This window comes from Ictidomys tridecemlineatus, chromosome 10 (genome assembly GCF_052094955.1).
Source record: "Ictidomys tridecemlineatus isolate mIctTri1 chromosome 10, mIctTri1.hap1, whole genome shotgun sequence".
Taxonomy (NCBI): domain Eukaryota; kingdom Metazoa; phylum Chordata; class Mammalia; order Rodentia; family Sciuridae; genus Ictidomys; species Ictidomys tridecemlineatus.
In genome coordinates, this window is record NC_135486.1 from 105,189,358 (window position 1) to 105,208,909 (window position 19,552).

Here is a 19,552-nt window from a genome sequence, read left to right on the forward strand (position 1 = left end):
CCTGGCACCTCCCACTAAATTTTTTTTACAATTTCCACAAAAATCTACTGATACTGCATTCTAGAATTATTTCTGAATTTTCCACTCTGTTCCACTGAGTTACCAATACGATACTCTTTTAACACACTACATTTATAGCTAGCCTTGAAATTGGCCAATATAAGCCCTCTACCTTTTTTTGAAATTGTTACAGCTAGTCTAGGTCCTGAATGTTTTGATATGAATTTTAGAAATCAGTTTATTGAGACTGTGCTGAATACAAGGATTAATTCAAGAGAACTTCCATCTTAACAATATTGGCTCTTCTAATACAAACATGATCACTCCATGATGCTGTGGAACATATTTGGTCTTTCTTACTGTCTCCTGACTTAAGTTCCTAAAACCCTTGAAATCTCCAGAGGGATAATGGTCCTTTGTATGCTAATGAGACAGCTGGCCACGGGCTGCCCTAGGAAACGTCAGGATGAGGCACTTCACCAGAAAGAGCAAGGCAGGGGCTGGGGATGTGGCTCAAGTGGTAGCGCACTCGCCTGGCATGCGTGCGGCCCGGGTTCGATCCTCAGCACCACATACAAACAAAGATGTTGTGTCCGCCGAAAACTAAAAAATAAATATTAAAAAATTCTCTCTCTCTCTCTCTCTCTCTCTCTCTCTCTCTCTCTCTCTCTCTCCTCTCTCACTCTCTCTTAAAAAAAAAAAGAAAAAGAAAGAACAAGGCAGGATGTCAAGCTGGCACTCACCCTCCACAAAGGAGAGAGCAGCAGGAGGTAGCTGGCCACAATGGTCAATGATGCCATCGATTATGCCTACAGAGGAAGGCCCCCCAAAAACCACTTCCAGACAGCTGCACAACTGAAGGTTCCTTAGCCTTTTACCTGGGGGAATCTGACACTAACTCCAAGTAGACAGTGTCTGAACTGAACTGCAGCCACTCACTGGTGTCCATGGAGGACAGCTTGCTGTGTGGAAAACCACAGCTGGTATCGGAGTGCTGTGCTGAGAGCACAGGGAGTTTATTTTTTCCTCTTATGGTTTCTCTCCATTTCCCTATATTATTAGGTCATCTTTAATTACTGTCAGCTGCATCTTATGGGTTCCAGAGTGCAGATCTTAAACATTTTGTTAAATTTATCCCTAAGTATTTTACATGTAGATTGTTTGTTTTGCAGTGCTGAGGATGGAACCCTGGGCCTTCTACATGCTAGGCAAGTGCTCTACCACTGAGCTACAACCGCAGTGCCCCCCTCTACCCCTCACTCTTTTTTTTAAATACAGGGTCTTGCTACATTGCCTAGGCTGGCCTCAAAACTGTGATCCTCTTGCCTCAGCCTCTGGAGTAGCTGAGATTATAGGCATGCACCACTGGGTTCTGATGTTATTGTAAACAGTACAACACAAACAGTATTTCTAATGGTTTGCTGCTAGTACACAGAAATATAATCTATTTTTGTATATTGTTCCTGCATTCTATGACCCTCTTAACCTCTCTAATTGGTCCAGGTACTTTTTTGAGGGGCAGGAGTAATACAGGAGATTGAACCCAGGGGTGCTTTTACCTCTGAGCTGAACCTCCAGAGTTTTTGTTTGTATGTTTGTTTGTTTGAGAAATGGTCTCACTAAATTGCTGAGAATGGCCTTGAACTTGCAACCCTCCTGCCTCAGCCTCCCTCTGCCTGGCCCTAGATACTTTTTTATTCACTCCTCAAGACTTCTGACATAAATAATTATGTTGTCTCCAAATGGAGACAGTTTCATTTGTTCTATCCAGCTTGTCTAACCTTTTCTTTCTCTTACCTGATTGCACAGCGAGGACATTCAGTACAATGACAGCTCTGCCTCGTCCCCATGTCAGGGCAGTGGTCAGTCTATCAATATTATATTCATTGTTGTTTTTCACAAATGGCTTTTATCTGCTTATGGAATTTCCCTTCTTTTCCTAGCTGGCTGAGAGTTTCAATCATAATTGTTAAATTTTCACAAATACTTCTGTTCATCTTGAAATGTGTCAATAGGATTTTTCTATTAAAATAATTTATTAATTAATCTTATTCAAATCATTTTCTAAAAAGTAGCACCCTTGTGTTCCTAGGATGGACTCCACTCTATCTTTCCTACCAGCCCGTCTCTACGATTCCATCAGGGCCCCAGGCAGTCCTTCCTGGTCACCACCGCCTCCAACTGTGCACTTTCCGTACTTCAAGTCATTCCCTAGACAGACAGAGCTCTTGAAAGACCAAGTTCATCATGTCGCCACCCCACACTGTGCTGAATCCTTCAGTAAACTCTCAAAGCCCCTCAGGATAAGGATATCATGCTTACATGCTTCCTAGCACCAATGCTCTCCATCCCTGCTGGGTCACAGGTCCCTGTCACCCCATGCCACAGCATCACACACACATTGCCATTTCCTCCCTCCCTGGGACTCTCAGGAAGCCTAATCTGCACCTAGCCCATGTGATCCTGTGCACTGGATACATCCTCATATGACAGACACAGTACCTCAACCCAAAGTGTCTTCCTCATGGTTTGTGCCAAAAGACCCACCCCAGCCAACTCATCCAACTCACCCAACCATCTCTCCTAATATCTCTGGGCTTTATTTATCTTACTTTATTTCATTTTATTATATTTTTGTAGTTGTAGATAGACAGCATGCCTTTATTTATTTTTATGTGGTGCTAAGGATTGACAACCCCAGTGCCTCACACATGCAAGGCAAGCGCTGTCACTGAGCTACAGCCCCAGTCCCAGCCCTGGCCTTCTCAGACATAAAAAATCCCAAACTGGGAAGGTGATCACTGTCACATTATAGAGAACTTGATGTTAAGCCAGAGTCTAAAGCCACACATCCCCTGACAATCTCAGGAAAGCCAGACCTCAGTTCTCAGAAGAGCACCCACACTGATAGTACCTGCTTTCAGCACCAGAAGCACACAGACCCCAGAGGGCTCAAGACCCCTAGAGAGACTCATCAAGGACATGGCAGGCACTTGACAGGCGAGAGCTGCTGCCTGCCCCCTCAACCCACCCCAGAAATGGCAGAAACTGGGACAAAAGAATCCTTGCACCCTGGTCAGTCAGACCCCTGGTATTAATGAAAAAGTCTGTATAGGAGGGCAAATGGCCCAAGGACAGGCTGCAAAGGGTGCCCACAAGGCTCGGAGAGGAAAGTCAGATCACCAAGGGGGTAGTGCCACCTAGTGGTGGCTGGAACCCATAGAGTCAGCGACAAACACGCCCCAAAATCATGGCAGAGCCTCAGCCTAAATGTCAGAGACCAAAACCCACTCCCACACAGTCTTCCTCAGTGACAGCTGGCTGACCGTCTCAGGTCCCTGGATGGATTTCAAGTGATGGGTCCCTAAACTGGTACTGAGTCGTGTGTCTTTGCACAAATGTGTAAACATGCAAATATGCAACTGCTCCTGCAAAGACCCCAAGTCAGAGCACTGGGCTTCAACTGTTCCCTGCTCCCCTGGTGCCCATTCCCGACACCAGCTTCAATCTCAGGAAGTACAAAGCTCTGCCGAATCACCCACCCTACAAAGAAAGCCCTAATTACTGCCCCAAACCTGCTTCCCCAGAAAAGAAAAAAAGCCAAAATCCTCATCATGGCAGTTCTCAAGGTCACCCCAATATTAAGTCCAGCCTTTGGGGATGCTGACCTACTAGGTCTGAGCTTAGCCCAGGAATCTACTTTCTCCAAACTCCAGATGATTTTTTTCTTTTTAACACAGGGTCTCACTATGCTGCCCAGGCTGGCCTCAAACTCAGGGGTTCAAGAGATCCTGCTGCCTTAGCCTCTCGAGTAATAGACTACAGGTATTCATCACCACATCCAGTTTAAGTGGAGAAATTATTCTCTTCTTTTTTGGTGCTGAGGATCAATCCCAACACCTCATGCATGCTAACGGCACCTTTCTGACACTGAATTGCACCCCAGGGCCCAAGCTCTAGGTGACTCTGATGAAGGGCCTCATCTAATGCAGCTGATCTGTATGCCAGACCTACAGGACAAGCATAACCATGGCCCTCAAAAAACCTGAGCTCAAAGCCTGCCCCAAGAAGGTGGGTGCTCAGACAGCTGGGTGGCAGTGGGGGGGTGGGGGGGGCAGGAATGCAAGCAAGTAGCACAGAGGCTTCCAAGATACCAGGCCCCCACAACAGCCCAAAGAGAACCAGGCACAACACATGAAGCAGGAGAAAGACCTGCCCTTCACAGATGTCCCCCAGCAAGGGAACCTCAGGAGCCCAAGGGTCCACCACAGTAAGGATGGCACCCCTCTGCCTTCCAAAAGGACAGTAACACCTTGAGGCATGTCCTAGGGATGCGATTTGGCTCTACTTCACAAGCACTGAGTGGGAGAAATACTGTGCTCATTTTCAGCCATGATAAGAGGGGCCTAGAGTGGTGTGGCCCCTGGTAAGGGTCTCACTAGCTAAGGGGCAAAGGTCAGATCCACTTGCCCTAGATGGGGACACACAGTGCCCGCAGTGCCCACTCCTTCTTCCTGCCCAGCCCCAGGATGGCAACAGGCACCACCGCCAGGGACTTGGGACAATAGGAAGAACAACACACATAGCATGTGGCCTCCCAAGAACCAGCCCGCCCTCATGCCAGCCACAAAACAGGGTCCCCAGACAGAAGGGATGGGTCCAAATGGTTCAAGGAGCAGCTGGACATTCCAACCTGGACAGAGAAGTTGGTGCCATTCTGGTCAGAATGGCAGCCAGACACATCAGTTCTACGTATCTGACTGATGCTAGAAGCTGCTGGCAGACCTCTCCAACAGAGCCAATCAGGCACAAGGGGCTTCTTATCTCCCTTACAAGAAATGTAAGAAATGGAGATGTGTCGGGTGATCAGAGAAGCTCCAAGACCCATTTGGATACCTAGCAAGTTCAGAGAACAGGAGGAAACAAACAGCATCAGCCCTGCTGGGCCAGCTCTCCATGAGCCCAGATTCTGCAGGTGGAGTTCAAGAGGAAACAGCAGCCTGGTCTGTCCTCTGTGACTTCTCAAGACAAAAAGAAAATCAAGAGGCATTGTCAAGGAACAGAACTGAAGCCAACATTGCCAATCAGAAGGTGGCAGATTCCAGAGCCAGCAGTCGATGTATAATTATAGCAAAGGACAGCTCAGTAAGTCTCAGTCCTCACTTTCCCAGAGCAGCAGGAAAGACACCAGGAAACTGCAAGTTTTACAATCCCCTGAGCAAATAAAACAAACGGCTCCTTAAACTTCACAGGCCTGTGTTCTGGGATCCAATGACTCATTCAAAAGGATCAATCCACACTCTCCCTGAGACTTAGAACACATCGGGAACTGAGAAGGGGGAGCTGGACCAAGGCTGGGAGGCAATCAATCTGCAGAGGGCCACAGCAGCTAACAGGCAGAGGACCACAAAGCCAGTGCTGTATCAGATGAGCAGTGGTACCCAGAAAGACGGGACAGAAGACAGATGGGACTGGTAACAGGAACAGCTCTGCCCTTTGTATGTGTCAGAACATGATGGCCAGCAGCTCCAACATGCAGCCCATTCTGAATCCCTCCACCCACCCACTGGCAATGAGCTTGGCACAGACAAGTTACAGAGGCTGCTCCAGGGGCCCGAGTAGGACAACATCCACTATCATGGCTTAACCCTAAATCCAGTTCATCCCCAACCTCTCAGGTTACAATCACACAAAAGAAATTATTTCTCCCAAAGCAATTACTTCCTGGGCATGTACAGAGTCCTCTAACAAAGTCTGACAATGCAAGGCAATCGGACAGTTGCCCCTGCTCTGCTCAAGGACATCTGGTTTTCAATGAAGGCATTACTGAGACTTAGACAAGAAGAGTCCATCAGTTCCCTTTCCCTACCACTGTGAAATGCCTCACTAAACACAGGCAGGGTGAGTCCAAAGCTCCTACCCCTATTTGGAAAGGACTCTGAACAAAGAGGCAGGGCTGCCTTGTCAATATAGAAGCCAACTACCCAGAGAGGTAGGGATGGGGGACAGCGCCCACCTACCTGAGGTCTAAGCCCATGGTGTGGTCCAGATTCTCCCAGCTTTGCAGCTTCGCCAGCAGCCTCTGAAAAACAGTATAGGCAGGTCTCCTATCACCATGTGTCAGACAACTGGCACAAAAACACTATGACACAGACACTAAGCCCCCAATCTTAGGGAAGGATCTGCCCCTTATCTCTGAGCTCAGATGTGTGGCTGCTCCAAGGATGCACCAAAGCAATCAGGCTATTATTCCCAGCTGTTGAAGCTATGCGGCACACAGCTCATTCCTTCCTGGACCTGTATATCCAAGTGTGAATCCAGCAAGCTACAAGGAACATGAGGGTGCAAAGGTTTTGCAGTCTCTTGTGCCCAGGGTGCAGATCTGGGCAGCTGAACCCTAAGGACTCACCTCTCCCCTCTCCCAAGTACCTCTCAGGATGCCAAGCCCCAGACAGATGGACTCAGTCTAACAGACAAATTTTCCCCAATCCTATGGCAGACTAGGACCAGCAAGCCCCAAGAGAATGGGCCTGTTCAATGCTGGCCCAAAGCCCAGAAAGTTGCCCTTCTGGAATTGAAGCAATTGAAGGAAGAACCACTTGGATTTGACCTCCTGTCACCTCCTCCCATAACCAGCTGAGTGCTACTACAAACCATTCATTCGAGTATTTCCAGATCTCCTCTATGTACCAAGCACATGCTTGGTTATTAACTTTCCTACAGCCAGTGCTGGTCAAGTTACTATGCACCAGGCCCTGCTCTGAACACTTGACATGAGGCAGACACTGTCACTATTCCTCACTCTGCAGATGAAAAGACAAACAGGTTAAGGAACTGGCCCAGAGTCAAAGAGCCAGCAAGCATCCACAGCAGGACTTCAAACTACAAGCAATGTAATTCTAAACCCCCAAATCTTAAAACAATTTCAAAAATAACTATGTCCAGAGAAAAAAGAGAAGAGCAATTGGCTGACAGTTGTCTTTCCAATACACTCCTACAGAAGCTACCTCTGAGGAGGAGCTGCCTTGGAAGGCCCCACTGATGGCAAACAGCCGCAGCAGCTGCTCAGAGGGCTCCGTGGCCCCAAATGGCTCTGAGCTGTCTTGAAGCTCCAAAAAAGGACAAAGAGTGCTCCCCAGGTCAGGAAGTAGCCAGTGTAATTCAGGGCGGCCAAAGATGGTTAAGATGGTTGGAACAGTGGCGTGGAGCATGTCAGACAAACCAGGGTAGAACAGCAACAGAGTGACTCAGGAGAAGCAGTAAAAAGGACAAAAACTCCAGGCAGGAGCCAGTAATCCTTAGCTCTGGTCCAAACTCACTGGACACTGACCCTCCATTTCCTCCTCCAACCACAAGGTGACTTTCCAATACTGTACAGCAATGGCATTTTCCCACACAGCGTCACTGGTAAGTTACAATGACAGATCAGAAGAAAACACCCAGCATGGCTCTCCATCATGTCCTCACATGTAGGCACCGTGTGCCATTTCCTTGCTGGCACACCCTCTGTGCCAGTCCTCTATAGCCTTGAGTTAAACTGCATAAACTCAGTGGCTTCAACATAGTTTCCTACAATACTTAAGCCTAAAATCCCACTTAGTTCTCACTGAGCTAAAATTCATGTGTGGGCCAGCTGCATTCCTTCTAGGGGCTCCCAAGAGAATCCATCTATTGTCTTTTCCAGCTTCTAGGGCTGCCCACACCTGCTGCCTTTACCCTCACAGCTGGCAATGGCAGGCAGGTCTTCCTCTCCTACTTCCTTAGACCATGCAGCCCACCTGACAACCAGGATCCTCCCCCACTGCAGGCCAGCTGATTAGCAGATTCAACCTTGTCACATGCATTCATAGGTTCTGGAATTAGGACATGGACCCCTTGAGGGCCATTATTCTTCCTACCACACTGCCATGACAATAAGTACATTACAGGTAACCAGCTATTGCATAAGATGGAAATGGCCAGAGTCCTCTGGAGAGGGCTAAGGACAGTCCCATAGGCATGGCTTGCCCACTTGAACCCTTACCTCCTTCTCCAGTTCTAAGTCAACCAGAGTTTCCTGCATCTTCTCCTGGCGGCCCAGCCTCCTCTGAAGTCCCTCCAGCTCCTCTGTGAGCAGCCCGTTGGTCTCCCTCATCTCCCTGCAAGGCCAGAAACTGTCACTCCCACAGCCACATATACAGGGGACAAACCCACCCCATGAACCCCAGTCGCATCTGGAAGCAGCTGGGCCTCATCCCAGCTCCTCACCGCAGGTGTGCATTGTCTTCCCGCAGCCGCTTTAGCTCCCGCTCCATCCTGGGAAGCCGCAGCAGCTCAGACTTCATGCTCCGCACCACGGCAGCATCCTGCTCCTGCAGACACAGTTTCTGCTCCAGGTCCTGACAGAGGCAGGCAGAGAGGAAGAAAGGAAAGAAGAGTGAGCAGCCAGGGGACACCTAGGAAACGCAAGTCTCAGCTAAGTGAGAAGCCAGTCTGAAAAGGCACATGTGGTGGCTTCCGCCTGCAGGACACTCTGGAGAGAAGAGAAGGATGGGGCAGTGAGATAGCAGTGGCCCTCAGGGGGAGGAGGAAAAGCAAGTGGTGCTCGGAGGGCTGCAAGACACTACAATGGGGGACACATGTCAGGGTGCATCTGTTCAGAATGTGGCCCCCAAGGGTGAACTCCAGTGTAGCCTGTGGAGTAGGTGATGAGGAGTCAATGCGGCTTAGTCAACTGTGGTAATGATCCACTTTGAAGCGGGTGCTAACTGCGGGGAGATGATGGTGGGAGACAAGGGGTCTGGAAATCCTCTTATATTCTCTTCCATTTGGCTGTGAACCTAAAACTTTTCTAAAAAATAAAGTCTACTCATAGGAACCACAAAGTTCCTCTGCTAAGTTATAACAGTACCAGAACCTCGGCAATCTCCCTGGATTAGGCCCCAACCCCAGATCCCTCCTGAGATTGCACCTGATGTGATTCTGGCTGTGTCCTCTTCAGCCACCTCTAGCCCTGCCCATTTGTGCCAGCATCCATCCACACCACATAAATGCATCCATCCATCTGGTTCCTCCCAGACTTATTTATCCAGAAGGAACCACTGGCACACCTGGACCAAAGACACTCAGCAAGGACATAACGTTCTCATTACATGAAGTCACTTCTGCACCAGCAGCACTCCTGCAGCAACTGAGTCCATTTCAACTGCAAGAACAGACTTCTTTGCAACGTCTGTCACCTTAGGACTCAACAGAAGCACACTGGCATTTAGTGACAATCACCAAACAGGCTGAGTACAAACAATATCCAAATTGGTCTATCAATAAGTGCCACTAAAGCCAAGCACAGCTGTGCATGCCTATAATCCCAGCCGCTCACGAGGCTAAGGCAGGATGACTGCAAGTTCAAAGCCAGCCTCAGCAATTTAGTGAGGTGCTAAGCAACTCAGTAAGACCCTGTCTCTAAATAAAATACAAAATAGGGCAGGGAATGTGGCTCAGTGGTCAAGTGCCTGAGTTCAATCCCTCCTACACCGACAAAAAAAATAATAATAAGTGTCACAGAGTCCAGCTCTGTAAGGGGCTAAGTCAAGAGGCAGAGGCAGAGTGACACAGAATACAAATCAGGCAAGCAAAGACTGAGAGGTGGGCTAAGGGTCATAGAGGGAAGGACAAGGTTCAGGAGAAGCTAACCAAGAAGGTGAGTTGTGGGGGGCAAGTGGGGGTGCCAAGCAGGCTGGCAGCCAAGGAGAGCAGGAGCAAAGCGCACAACCTGCCCAAGCAGGCACAGTGGAAAGCTGTAGGGAGCCATGGCCACGGGTCTCCTGAAGGGCCTGGTTTGTTACTCCAAAGGCAACAAGAGGCCATGGAAGGGATCTCAAGGCATCATCTTTCTGGCAACACCCTCCACAGTGAAACATGTGGCCTGAGCTCCCATCAGATGGACCTGGCTTGGGGACCCATTTCAGTGACTCTCCAGTATGTGACTATGGGCAGGGTTTCAACTTTTGTAGGTCTACTTTGTACCATCTCCAATGTCACTTTTTCCTTGTGTTTCTAGTGGGCCTTTCTTCACTAGGACACAAGCTTCCTGGGAGCAGAAATGGTTATTTCAGGGCTGGGGATGTGGCTCAAGAGGTAGCGCGCTCGCCTGGTATGCGTGCGACCCGGGTTCGATCCTCAGCACCACATACAAACAAAGAAATGGTTATTTCACTCACCTTGGCCTCCTGGCAGCCAGCACAGTACCTAGAAGATAGGACAGTGGCTAACATCCACTGAGGGCATCTTCAGCTCAGAAAGGCCTGCAAATAGTGGGTGGCAGAAGGGCTAAGACCACCCCTGAGATGCCTGCAGGACACACACAAGGTTGACACAGAGCAACCCACCTTAATCTTCTGTTCTTGGTCTGTTCTTGCTTCTTGGCTAGCCTGAAGTTCCTGAATTTTCTGATTAACTTCCTGACATTTCCTGTTCAGAGAAGAGTGCATGACATGAAGGAACACCTTAAGAATACTCTCAGCCTAAGCTCCTGGCACAAACAAGGCCACTACAAGGGTACACCCAGGTCCTGGAGTAGCCCCTACAGTGGCTCTCATCTGGATGGTGCTGCCGTGGATGAACATCGGCCACTGACAGCACCCCACAGTTCTCCACACACTGCTCACCCTCCACCAGTGATCACCAGACCTGATGCAACCACAGAAAGGACCCACTCAGACCTGATCACCCCTCTCCCCAAGAAGCAAAAAACTCAGATTACAGCTGGTAAGGGAAGGGTCAACTCCTCAGGAGAGAACCCAAAGCCTCCTGACCACACCATCCTCTAGATTTTCCCACATCTATCTTGCTTACCATGTCCCCCAAACCTAAAATGTCCTTTCCCATCAACAGCCCACACAAACTCAAGGGACGTCTTGCATGTTCTTCAAAACCTAGCTCAGCATAAGATCTTCTCTGGAAGCCTGCTCTGAAAAGGTGTGCCACCCTGAGAAGGAGGAGCTGCTGCCCTCATCCTGGCTCAAAAACATTTAAAACACCCCCTATCCTAGCACTCAGAATCCCAGTTTCAGAGGCCTTGTGTCAGTCCCTCCTGCAGCCTGCGGTGAGAAAAGCATCCAGGGCCTGACAGACACAGAGGCAAAGTCCCGCATCCCCAAGCTCCTTTTCCCTCACCTGAGCTGCAGTTCAAGCTGCTCCTTCAGCTCCTGCTTCTCAGACTCCAAGCGCTTCACCTGCACCTCCTGGTCCATCAAACTCCATTGCAGCTCTGAGACACGACCCTTTAACACATTGATGGTCTGAAAGGAGAGGGGATTCCAGGTGGCTCATGGATGCAAACGTAACTTCCCGGCAAGTTACAGTGAAAGGAAGAGCCATCACTTCCTGTCTGTTACCATGGGGTGGGAACAGAGCCCACCCCTGCGGAGCCTACACCTGGGTAAATGAGACAGACACTCTCAGAAGTATTGCAGGCCAGAACCCTGGGTCATAGTCCCCACAAGCTGACAGACAGATCTGGGTTACAACCAGGCCCTCGAGGAAAGCTAGTCCTGGGACTCCCAGAGCAAAGCTGCCACTAGCCAGAATGGGCCTAGCCTCTCAGGCCTGGTGGCCTCTATACCCCTTATCCTAGGCCCACAGTGTCCCTACACCATGCATCCACCTTAGCCTTCCCTCCACTCTTTGGCTCTCATTATGCTCTCAACCCAGAATTCTTCCTCTACCCATCCTCACACCACAATTCCAACCATCAGTAAGGATGCAGCACTCCCAGGCCAGCAAGGTGGTTTAGAACCAGCTGGGTTGGCTACAGTACTCAGAAAGAGACAGTCCCAGAGCAAAACCAGCAGGGCCCATCCAGCAGCTTCCAGGAGGGACAAGTCCACCTGACACCACAGAATAGGCATGTGAAGGAACCACCACTCTTTGCTCTGACATCACCTCATCCACCACCAACCCCTTCCTGAGGGAAAGAGCATGCTGGTCAAGCCAACACAAAAAACCAGCCCTGTTCCTTGTCATGCAAACTAACACAGCCTAAATTCCACCCTAGGGAGCCCACACAGAGGGCAAGACAGTGGGTCCAGCAACCTCACCACAGTAAGTCACACTGGGTAGAACTGTAGGGGGCAAAGGGTCTCCCGAGGGGGCATCCTCTGCAGAGAAGCCACAGCACTCCTTTCTTTTTCCTGAGAACTGTACCCAACCCAGGACCCAGGGAAACACACTGGTGCTATTCAAAGCATGACCCTCTAGGAGACACACATGGGGCACCCCATACTCAACAATCTGTATGGTTCACTTTATCACAAGAGTGAGCACCACAGTGGGACTCAAAAAACAACAGAGGTGCCAGGCATGGTGGCTCATGCCTATAATCAGAGCAACTCAGGAAGCTGAGACAGAAGGATCAAAAGTTCAAGGCCAGCCTCAGCAATTTAGCAAGGCCCTAAACAAGTGAGACCCAGTCTCAAAATAAAAAATAAAAAGAGCTAGGGATGCCCTAAGGTTAAACCCCCATACCAAAAAAAGAAAGAAAAAGAAAAAAGAAATGGAGATATTAAAAACACATCCACTGGGCTGGGGTTGTGGCTCCATTGTAGAGTGCTTGCCTAGCATGTGTGAGGCACTGGGTTTGATTCTTAGCATCACATATAAATAAAATAAAGATCCATCAACAACTAAATATATATATTTAAATATATATATATTTTAAAAACACACACACACACATCCATCAATGGCCTGCTGAGTTCAGTAAACATGCACTGAGCACTAAGCACTACACCAGAGCCAGCCTGCCCTGATGGAGGACAAACATCCTGGGGAAAGTCAGACCATCAGCAAGTAAACAGATAAAACGGAGAACTTCAGAGTGGCAAGTAACATAAACTGGGGCACTGTGATAGGAGATGGCAGTCAACGGGGAAGACCTATGACTTTGAACTGAGTGATGAGAGAGGGCTTCTCTGAGGACATGGCCCCACTCAGGACCACCTCTTCTACCCTTCACTGAAGTGTATGTATAGCTCCCTTTGACCACAGAACAGCGACACAGCCCAAAACGCAGATCCCAGGGCCCACAGAGAGCCCACTTCTCCAGAAGCAGGAGCCAGCTTCTCTGGAAGCTGATCACATCTCCTCTCCTGCCAACACTCACTTCAGAAGACAGATGTGGGAACAACCTTAACATGCTCCCCAGTGCTGCCAAGGCAAAAATAACCTACAGCCCGCTCCTGAGGATCTATCAAGTGGAGAAAGCCACATGGAGACAGAATACCAATGATGCGACATGGTGTTCCCCCCTCCTCAGGCGGTTCTCATCTGTTTCCTCTCGGCACCTGTGATCTTGAACACCACAGAAGAGGGACAAGGAAGGTCAGAGGAGTCCAGTACCCACCAGCACTAACGCTCAGGCTGTCTCTACAACATATATAGCTGTCCCTGAGACTACAGTTCATATACATCCTGGTTCAAAGGCAGTCTCTGATGCTGAGAGATGCTAAAAGACTTCGCTGATAATCAAAGAAATGCAAATCCAGAGGCACCTACTTACATCTTCTGGAAAAAAAGAAAAAAGTATTTCCAGAATATACCACCATCTACGAACAGTGAAAGCTACAGCAATACTAGATACTCCGTGGTGGTTATCAACACAACCCAGCAACTAGCAACAACCACCACAGAGCTATGACTGGGTCTGCCACCCTATTCCTCGGGTCTGTCCAAACAAAACATAACAGAAATAAACAGAGTGCATGCACAAAACTGCCTGTCAGGGAGCTATCGGGGCAAACACAAGGAAACCAAACACTGGAAAAAGGACAAAAATGGATTAGCCAACCATTAAAATTCATATTTACAAAGAACAAAAAAGGGCTCCACTTACTAATTGAAAATCACAGAATGGAAAATTAATTTATTTACTCTGATTATGACCATGCAAAAACTACAGGTGCACATGTGAGGAGCATAGTTTAAAGGATGCCTCTTTGCTACTAGGTAAAGTTGGGAGGTCACTTGTTCTTTTCCCTTGGAAAATGGCTGAAGGCAAGAAAGCAAACCCCAGGGCCTGCATGTAGGCCCATGCTTACCTCGCTGGCTGTAGCCAGGCCATCCTCCTTTTCCCGCAACTGCTGGCTGGCAGCGTCCAGGCTCTGTTTGCACAGCTTATGGCGCTCCAGTTGCTCTTGCATCTTCTCCTCGGCCTCAGCCTCCCGCTCCTGAAGCTGCCGAATACGCGCCAGGAGCTCCTGGTTGCGGTCAACCTCACGCTATGGAGAAGGAAGATCATGGCCAGAGAGAGTTGAAATCCCAAAGGAGTATCAGGACAAGGACACTCCAGACCCGACTTAGGCCATTCAGGCCCACAGAATAGCCAGACAGAACCATCAGCCAAGTCCCCAGCAAAACCAGGTGAAAACCTGGGACTGGGATGGCAGTGCCAGTGCTTCTGCCACAGTAGCATAACAGTTCCCACTGAAAGAAACCAGGGCCCTTGGAGGGCACTCAGCATGGATGACACCACACACTCATTAAACTGACTGCTCAGTGATGAGCAGGGATGAGATGGAGCATGGAAAATGTAAAATTCAGAATCGACCTTGGAAAAAAGCTGAGCTTTTGCAGCACCAGCAGATCTTGTCGAACTACACTCAGGCCATCATTAAAATGAGTCTGCACTTCCCAACGAGCCAATGACTGGAGCAGGGACAGGTGGAAGTCAGCCTGCAAACGGAACCATTTACAGGGGAGCTAGATCTGCCACAAGTGTATCTGATCACGTGGCCCTTCAAAGATACCACATATCATTACCCTCAGGGAGGCCATGTTGCTTATGCTGGTGAGGAAGGGATAGAACTAGGACACATGCCACTGTGACAACTCATGAGGGCCTGAAGGGTTCACCTTCAGACCCTGAAAAAGGACCAGATAGTAGGAATCAGATCCCAAGAAGAAAGATGGTGAGTGCCACCCACCCAGCACCCTGCCTTCTAGCTCAACCAGCCTGATTCAGCAGGAAGCTGCCAGCACCAGCTCCCTCCTAGGACCACCAGGAACTTCCCCCAGGTCCTACTCAGAGTAAACACTTATGCCACCCTTTCCTAGGACATTCCAGCCCAAAAAGCACACACATAGGTTTAATAAAAACACACACATAGGGCTGAAGCTTTATGGAAAGACGGCCAATCTCCACCACAAGGGGACTCAAGGGGATACAACTTCAAGTGCAGCCTCTAAAATAGCCAGGGGACCCTTTTGCTAGACAGAATAAGAATCTTCCATTAGGGGACTTGGAGGTATAGCTCAGTGGTAGAGCACATGAGTTCTACATGGGCCTGATCCTAGCCCCCAAAAATAAAGAAACTGCTCTGTCAGCCCAGGGCCCTCCCACACATCACTACTGCACTGCCAGTCAAACACAGATGAGGAGCCCAGGTAGGCTTTCAGACCCTAGGTCTTACCACCATTTTCAGGAAGAGGAGTGCCTGTCCTCCACACTCACCTACCAGCAACCTGGCAGCCCCTGAAAAAACAATGTAGAAGCCAAGACTCCAGGGACAATCTGAAAACGACTAATTTCCATGGCTCCCGGGGCCCCTCAGCATGTCTGTGGTCATGAAAAGCTTCTCAAGTTCCCAAGTTTGTCATTCTGTGCCCCTGAGCTTTAACAGACCCTGCTGCAACTCCTCACTCAAATGCTCTTAGGTACCCACAAGGCACCACCAAATGTGCCAGACATTGGAGATCCAGGGCAGGCACACAGGCCCTACCTTCAAGGCATTTTGCCCAGAGAAACTCCAATAGTTCCAGGGCCCATCCTTCTGCCTGAGAGCCAGGACCATTTCCATTAGCACTGCATATTCATACAGTCCAAGGGCCCCTGGTATTGTCTGTCCACTCAACAAATGGCACTTCAAAGTCTTGGCTCATGAGCCCAGACAGCACACCAAGGCAGGAATCTACATTCCTGGCTCTAACAGTCCAATTTGCATTACACCCTGGAGGAAATCTACACAGGGACAGGAAACTGTGAGTACATGTATACACGGCAAGTGGGGGCCAGAAAAGAAAGGGAGGAAGGCCTGAGAGATTCCCTGGTCTGTGGCATTGGCTGAATCTTGGCAGCCTTTTCACAACTGATCAGCACTTAGTGAAAACCTGGCAAAGGACTGTTAATCAAAGCGATGCCAACAGAAGGTTCTTGGACTGAGCCTTCCTGGAGTTGCAAGGCTGCACTTTCCTGCTGTCCTGGGAAGCCAAGAGCAAGCACAGCAGCGAGAGTAGGGCACTTTCCTGAGGTCCTACAACCACCCTGGTGAGACAATTCAAGCAACTCAGTAATGTTCTAAGCCTGTCACCCCTGCACCACTTGGTAGATCTGCCAGATCTGCATTCCAATTTCTCCAGAGAACAGAGGAAACCAAGACACCCAGCAGATTTGTTGGCACTGTGGCCTCACTGAGCAGTAAACACAGCCAGAGAATCCCCACTTTGTGGCTGTCCCCATATCAAGCCACCCTTCTCCAGCACAGCTAACATGGACTCACCATAGGTATCCTCAGAGGAACAACCTGGCAATCCCCATGCAGAGTGCCTCAGTTGGCCCTGGCTGGTTCCTGACTTCTTACAGCCTGGTAAGCATGCATCCAGCCTATTGTCCCCAGAGGCTGATTGGACAAACACTGCCCACCTGGACCCACCTCGTAGTTCCTGGCGCTGGTGTTGGCTGCCCGCTCCAGCTCCACTCGAGCCCTCTTGTGACTCAGCTCCATCTGCATCTTCTCCCGCTCCACCTGGATGAGGTAGGACTTTGAACGGATCTGCTCTGCTCTTTCCTCCAACTGAGAAGGTCGTACCCAAAGAGAAAGAAAATCCTCAGCAGCCACGTCAAACAAGGCAAGTTGCTCCGCTCAATGCACCCCAAGTGCCACTCCAGCAAGGTCTTGGTCCCCAGGTGGGAAGTGGGTGAGAGGCAACAAGCAAGGAAAGATTAAGAGAATCAGAAGGAGACACATTTTAAGATGACAGTGGGTGAGCTTGTTCTAGGAAAGAAGGTGTGTTCATTTTCTATAGCGGTATAATAAACTGCCACAAACTGGACAGCTAAAAACACCACTCATTAACAGGCGGTGGGCTCTGCAGATCAGAAGTGCAGACATGTGGCTGGGTTCTCTGATAAAGGTCTCTTAAGACTAAAATTAAGGCAGTTGGCAGGAACCCCTAGCTAGCCCACCAGTGAAAGACAAGATCCACTTCTCAGCTATCTGTCAGTACCTGGAAGCTGCCCACCCCCCTCACCACATGCCCTACTCCCTCCCCTACTGAGTCCAACTCTTCTGACTCTAACATCTGGACTCAATCTTTTTAAGGGGCTCATGTGATTAGATCAGAAACCCAGGGAACCTCCCCAACTTAAGGTCCACTGATTGATTGGCAACATTAATTAGATCTTCGAAATCCCACTGCAACAACACCAAGTTAGCATTCAATTGAGTAACCAGAAGGTTAGAGTCTACGATGGGGCCAGAATTTGGGGGCTACTTTAGAAGTAGGCCCACAAGAGATAAGTACTTGCAGGTGATTCAAGCCTCAAAGGGCCCCAGAGGACATGCCCACAGTCTCTCAGAGTCACTGTTTTCACTGGGACCAAAGCCTTGCTGCCTGGAACCTCCCAAACATTTAACCTACACAGACCCTTGAGCTGAATCAGAATCACTTCTAGACACATTCTCAGGAGGCTCACATACACATTAAAGTCTGTAAACCACTGGGCTAGCATGGTCCCCTACAGGGGCAAACTTGCCCCAGGGGACACTTAGCACTGTCTAGAGACACTTCTGATTGTTACAGAATGGAATTAGTAGTGCTGCTGCCCACCGATACACAAGGGCAGAAGCCCAGGATTGTTGCTAAACATCTGACAGTGCCCAGGAAAGTTCTGCAAAAAAAAAAGTGCCCAGCCCCATGCCAACAGTGCCCACAGGGTGAGGGCCCTGTCTAAAGCAATGCTCCTCCCCTGGCCCTCCCACCTGGGTTCTTTCTTTATTCTTATTACATTTCACCTCATTGTAACTCTGACCTGTTGATATTTGGAGGTTCCTAAGCTCATTCTTCATACTCACTAGCCTTCTCATTCTTAACTCTGTCTCAGAAAGCCAGAATCTCTTCGTCTATAGGGATGTCACCACACAGGGACCAAGGGCACCATACTTGCCCGCCGGCTATGTGTCAAGAACAACTTAAAACTTTCCTTTGTGTTTAAACAACACTGAAGTTTTCTAATACACTCCTAACTAAACACTCCCAACTAAAACAAGGGCTAAAAAGAAGGGCAAGCACCTGACAGACAAGACACCCCATCTATCTTTGCCTCCAAATTCCCCAGATTGTCCTCAGGTCCCTCACTACAACTCAGGGAGCCTTGAAAGGAAGAAAAAGAACCATGCCTGGCATCCAGGGCAGGACATGACCAGAGTCAGGTCCCAGACAGGTCTGTAATCATGATTCCTACCCACCTTACTTGGGTACAGACTGATCACTGATCCCTACCTGAGGAAACAATGGGGACCTCCAAGGTCCAATTCTGATTAAAAAATCCCATGATTTCCTTTTTTTTTTTTTTTTTATATCAGGGATTATTGAACTCAGAGGCACTCAGGCACTGAGCCACATCTCCAGCCCTATTTTGTATTTTATTTAGAGACAGGATCTCACTGAGTTGCTAAGCGCCTTGCCACCGTGAAGCTGGCTTTGAACTCACGGTCCTCCTATCTCAGCCTCCTGAGGCACTGGGATTACAGGCATGCGCCTCGATATCTGGCATACATTTTCCCATGGATTTTGACAAGCTAAATTTCCCAGACATTTGCATCAATAACATTATACCACTTTTTAAAATCATAGCATTTTTTAAGACCAAAGTTACCAATTTATTTTGCCAGAAATCAAAGATAATAACCACCTATTAACACTGCCTCTTCATAAAAGTGGTGGTACACACCTATAATCCCAGTGACTCAGGAGGTTGAGATAAGAGAACCTCCAAGTTCAAGGCCAGCCTCATTAACTTAGTGAGACCTTGTCTCAAAATTTAAAAAACGGGGGGGGGGGGGGGGGGCGGGGGGGGCAGCGCCTGGAGGGGGCTAGATGTGCTCAGTGAGAGAGTGCTCCCTGAGTTCAATTCCCAGGTTACACAAAAAAATTTTTTTTTTTTAAACCACAAAAAGTATAATAGGTCTAATCTCAGAATAATGACCCAAGAAAGGGCAGTGTGCAGCTCAGTGCTCTAACTAACAGTAATTCCATCACTGAATAAACCACACAAACACCATCCTTTTTGCCAATCAGTACATGAGCCTTACCTGGTTCAGTTGACATGGGTCACAGAATCCAGAGCACATGTAGAGTGGACAAGAGAAAGATAGACACAAGCAGAGAAGACCGAGAGGAGGATGGTACAGCAATGGTGCAGTGACAGGGCTCAGGCAAGGCCAAGACACCACTTCTTTCCTTGGGGGCCCAGATGTCCCAGCCCAGAATAGGACTAAGCCCATGATTCTCTAGGGCC

General features: G+C 49.0%; 1 protein-coding gene across 5 annotated transcripts in view; it reads right to left on the reverse strand.

Moving 5' to 3' along the window:
- Window positions 1-19,552, reverse strand: part of Mad1l1 (mitotic arrest deficient 1 like 1) — a 354,495-nt gene that overhangs the window by 331,151 nt on the left and 3,792 nt on the right. For 4 of the 5 annotated variants that reach the window (XM_078023582.1, XM_078023580.1, XM_078023581.1 and 1 more), the window contains exons 3-9: window positions 16,686-16,826; window positions 14,076-14,255; window positions 11,155-11,279; window positions 10,368-10,449; window positions 8,248-8,378; window positions 8,024-8,138; window positions 6,021-6,082 (exon numbers count right to left, since the gene is read on the reverse strand). In XM_078023582.1, coding sequence (XP_077879708.1) covers window positions 6,021-6,082; window positions 8,024-8,138; window positions 8,248-8,378; window positions 10,368-10,449; window positions 11,155-11,279; window positions 14,076-14,255; window positions 16,686-16,826 — 836 coding nt within the window. Of the gene's footprint in view, window positions 1-6,020; window positions 6,083-8,023; window positions 8,139-8,247; window positions 8,379-10,367; window positions 10,450-11,154; window positions 11,280-14,075; window positions 14,256-16,685; window positions 16,827-19,552 lie in introns of those variants that run through there. The other variant, XM_078023584.1, reaches the window with a different exon arrangement.